This window comes from Bos taurus, chromosome 29 (genome assembly GCF_002263795.3).
Source record: "Bos taurus isolate L1 Dominette 01449 registration number 42190680 breed Hereford chromosome 29, ARS-UCD2.0, whole genome shotgun sequence".
In the NCBI taxonomy this organism is placed as follows: domain Eukaryota; kingdom Metazoa; phylum Chordata; class Mammalia; order Artiodactyla; family Bovidae; genus Bos; species Bos taurus.
Window position 1 is genome coordinate 26,413,692 of NC_037356.1, and position 4,808 is coordinate 26,418,499.

Genomic DNA, 4,808 nt, shown 5'->3' on the forward strand with positions numbered 1-4,808 from the left:
AAACAGCAACAACAGCAGACCCAAACCCCTTTGTTAAGAGACAGTTTTCCTCAATAAGTAACTGCTGCTGGCTTCCCTGGGTTGAGAAAGGACCAGGAGCGGAAAACGACTTCCTCTCAAGGACATGAATCATATCCAAGGCAAACAAAGGCGCCTGGCCTCTGAATTTTCATGTTGCCATTATTCCTCCACTTCTTGACATGTTTGTTCCTGGGAACTTGTATAAGGCAAGGAAAATGGAAGGGAGCAGCACTGGAGCAGTTCTGGATGCACAGACAGAAATTGGTTCTTGGTTGGACTTGTAGGTGCTGCTGAGTAATGAACAGGAGATCAAGGTGGCAGTTTCTTGAGCAGGATTCCACCATCCAGTCCTCCTGTGTCCATGCCCCACACAGAGAGCACTGAGGACAGGCTAGGGGACTAGACCTGGGGACAGAGAAGGGGACAGGACACAACAGCAGGGAGTGAGAAGGCCTGACTGAGAAGGGCCTGGAAATGGCCTCAGTGTAACCAGAGGGGTCTGGAGAGGGAGCGGGTCTGATTAGGGAAGGCTGGAGAGGGCGTCTGTCCTGAATGATGCTGAGATTCTATCCCAGAGCCAAACACACAAGCACAGGCTCAGCCTTCATATCGGTGTCTGGCCATCACCCCTGGGAACTAACAGGCTGTCCTTATACCAAAGAATGACACACAGTCTCAGTATTCCATCTCTTGAGCATTTATTAGATCTGCTGCCTTCTGAGGACAGAGAACTCTCTAGGTCAGTGTCTCTGCCCTTAGGGACTCACAGCCCATCTCCTGAGCAGAGAGAGAGGCAGCTCAGTACTTGTCAGGCAGGCCAGCAGGTCTGAAGTGGTTGGGGTCTTTGCCGCTCCGGCCCCATTCGTTGGCAAACTGGTCGGCCTTCGAATCCTCCCGTACCTGGTCCCTGGTCATACCCTTAAACAGAGGGTCTGTGATTCCCTGAATAGTCTCTCTGGCGTTACTGGAAAGGAAGAGGGCACGGAGGGGATTAATCCAGGACTATGAGCCACAGCCCCACCCTCCCCATCTCTCCTCTTTCCAAGGGATCAATGACTCTGAGAGGAGCCAAAGAAAGAGGGGCTACAACCCTGAGGCTCCCGGGCTCAGCCCACCTCAGCCCTGTGCTGGGTGAACAGCACCCATAGAGAAGGGGTGGAGAGTCGCCTGTCCCACCAAGTTGCTCTGCTCTTCAGCCCCTCAGACTTCACACTGGGCACAGAGCAGGAAGGTGGGTAAGAGGAAGAGGGCCCACAGCCTACAGGAAAGTTCTCCAGGGCTTAGCCCCTCCAGGTTGTCCTAGGCAGCCAAGCTCTGCTCACCCATCCCTGCATCCCCAGGGACCCTGGTACCTGATCACTTTAGCAGCCCAGGCACCCCCAGGTCCCCTTCGGGCAGCGTCATAGTTTCCGCGGGCGTGGAAGTATTTGTCTGCACCCCTGTAGTTGGCTTCTTTCATGTCTTGGTAAGCTCTCCACATGTCTTTAGCCCCTGGGAAGAAAAGAAAATGATGATATGAATGTGATCATGTTTTGGTGAAAGAGAAATAAATCATTTCCTCCCACTGATTTTAGGTTTCAGCCTTCGACCAAGCCCTTGGAGATTATTTTATTGGCTTGAAATGAATACTTCTTTACTTCTCACTTCCTTCCCTGATCTGAAGTTGTGAGTATCACACTTGATGCAAGGTTTATTCTGTTTTATTTCATTCTAAGTCTGTTAGAACTTTGTTTCTGGAGGTGTGTGATGTCTGTGAAGAAGCGGTCAATGCTTTCTTTAAGGGATGTTTGCTTATACAATGAACCTCCACCTGGAAAGACGCAGGAGAGGCTCTGATCAGAGCTTGAGAATGACGATACTGAGAAAGGCTGTGGATATAGGATACTCCCAGCTGGTCAAGGGGAGAAATCCAGCCCTGGGGACTAACTCGGGCCTGAGTACATCTGAATACTCAGGGCATGTTTGCACATGGGCAACCGTCAGAATTAAATCAGGTGATAAAGGTGAGCTCCCTAAGAGGGCTTTGAAGAAACAGGGTAATCAGATGCAGAAAAAGGGCAACTGACCCACCAGCTCTAAAGTTCAGTGTCCTCTCCAGTAAAATGGAGGAGTAATGCCTCCCTCAGGGTGGTTATGCAGAAGAACTGAGGAAATACAGGTTGAGTTTATGGAACATTGTCGGTGCTCACTATACTATCACCTCTCTGGTCCTTAGAAGAGTAGGGCAAAAAAATAAATAAAGTTGGATGGAGATCAGGGAGGCATGGACAGAAAACCCAACCTAAATAGAATAAAATGGCAAAGGTTTAAATGATTAGCTCATTAGGGAAGAGGAAAATATAACATGGATTATAATAATAGTTTATGTAATATCTCTATGAGATAACTTATCTTTATTTTAGGTGTTAGCTATTTCCACTGTTCAGAAAAATAGTTTGGTTGAGGGCTATGATATTCTTACTATAGCTATGCACCCTGAGTTACAGATTTAAATAGTTCCCTGGAGTCTAGAGTTGTTTAATAAGTGCTTCCAAATGCACGACATATTTGTCCCTTGGGTGCAAAACAAGGTAGTGGTTCTCAGTGTTTACTGTGCACAAAATCAAGTGGGGTGCTCAATAATGGACAGATTTGCAGAGAGCCCCAGGGACTGTGGTTCAGGGAAGGGACTGTGTGTGGATCCAGGCACCTGCATTCCACAAAGCACCCAGACCACGGTTAATTCTCATGCAAGTCATCCTAGAGTGCCCCTTGAACAACACTGACCTAAGAGATGAAAAGATACTTTTATCTGGGCCTGTGTGAATTTAGATGGAATTAAGAACAAATGCTTAAAACAATTATTCAGCAATTATCACAGAAAAATAATAACACCAAATAGTTTTGGGAAATAAATTATGGCCAGTTTGCTCTGGCTAGTGAGGTCTATATCTCTTGCTATAGGATTCTCGCCAGGTCTCAGCCTCAGCAGAACCATCATCAAGGAAACTCATGCTGCCATTTACTGTGGGGAGGGGAGCTCTATCGGGTTTCCTTCCAAAGGCAGCAACCCCCACTCTCTGCCATCTGCTCAGATAAAGACCAGGATGCGTGTTCACAGACCCCTCACCCTCCACGTGTACTCTTGTCTGGGAGGCAGTAGAAGGGCCGAAGTCAACAGCAAGGTCTCAGGATGCTGGGTTCAATCCTGCTCTGCTGGAGGATGTTGGACCCTATCTTAATCTCTTGGGGCAGCAGGTTCTCTGATAAGGGGTGATGGTCCCTACATTGCAGGACTCAAGGATTAAACCCTGAGGGGGAAAACGAGTCGATTCCTGCATATAAAGCTCTTAGACAGTCCTGGGCAGCTACTAAAAAATCAAGTATTTTATTTATAAGTATTCAGCGGTTGCACCCACTTCATGGCTACAGGAGACTTGGAAATGAGCCATCTCTAGTTGCCCACGAGGCGGTAGCAGAGCCTTACTGGTATTTTGGCAACAGATACCTTGCCCCCCAGATGTCTTCCTCACTCCTGCTGAAAGTTGGGGCCCAAACTTTATGTGACCTCGGGCTTGGGGATCCCCTAAAAGAGTGCAAAGCTGGCCAGAAAAGCTTCGGGAAGTGCTACCATGAAAACTAAGCTTCTTTTCTGCCCACCTGTGGCCTTTGCCCTGTGGGGATGTGTCCTCTGCTCAGGTCAATCCTGGGGAAGCAGACACAGCCTCCCCTGGCCCATCCTTTGGTCCTTACCTTGACCAGCTTCCTTGAGGAATGTCCCCCATCTCTGGCTGCTGACGCCCAGGATCAGGAAGCAGAAAATGATGCCCGTGGAAAGGTTCATCCTGCAACAGAGAGATGAGCGGAGTCAATCAAGAATGACAGGTCTTGGGGCTGAGTTGTAATGTGGATACACTCTTACATTCCGAACATAAACCCCTCTGAATTTTATCTCAGTAGACAGACGATAGGTTGTAACACAGAGGATCCAGCTCTTATTTCCATATGAAATCTTGGAATCCCAATGATTTCCTGTGTGAAGGATTGCAACGTGCTTTTAGCATAAACCACTTTCCAGTCCAGTCATCCTCTATCAGCCCTGAGACCCAGCTGCACTGCAAGTTTCCCAAAGGCAAGAGGAGTCTGTTCATGCTGCCTCTCTGTGATACGAGACGAGGTGAACGAGGCACATGTGTCTGTGGCCTGCATGCTCACCCCATCGCTGCCTGCACAGAAGATGCAGACAAGATGAGCCCTACTCCCTGAAGTGCTCAATCTGGTGGATTCTAATGGTCAGAACAGTAGATTCAGGAAGGAAGCAGAGTTGGGCTGCAGCGCAAGAATGCTGCTGAAGAGAGAGTCTCCGAAGAGGAAAAGTGTTGGAGAGTTCTAGCACCTCACCTGTGGCCGTGCCCTCCTGCTGAGGCTCCTGGTGAAGCTGAGCTGCCTGTGCTGCCTGCCTGGGAGACGGGGCCGGTGCTTTATATACTCTCACTTGGCTAGTGGAGCAAATGAGAACTGGGGTGGAAGCAAAAAAAAAGAAAGAAGGAAAAAAAGTTTGGGAAATCCTCCTGACCAGAACACAGCATTCAAAACAGCAGTGTTATTCTTCACTGACATCGAATTTTCCTAGATTGTGCAATCTGGCAACTTTCAGAATGTAGCATATTGGGCTTTTCCTGCCCGTTTCTAGTCTCACTCCAGGAGACAAATGTGTTTTTCACCCCCCATCGTAATGTACTGACTTTTGCTGTGAAGTGTGTGTGTGCTTAGTTGCTCAGTTTTGTCCGACTCTTTGGGACCCCATC

The 4,808-nt window shown here is 48.5% G+C and overlaps 1 protein-coding gene across 1 annotated transcript; it reads right to left on the minus strand.

Annotated features, from left to right (window-relative positions):
* Positions 1-704: 704 nt before the first annotated feature.
* Positions 705-4,435, minus strand: SAA3 (serum amyloid A 3). Its single transcript, NM_181016.3, is given in 4 exon segments — positions 705-985; positions 1,374-1,512; positions 3,754-3,845; positions 4,402-4,435. Coding segments are annotated over 3 exon segments (396 nt in total). The 5' UTR covers position 3,845; positions 4,402-4,435; the 3' UTR covers positions 705-819.
* Between the last annotated feature and the right edge of the window lie 373 nt (positions 4,436-4,808).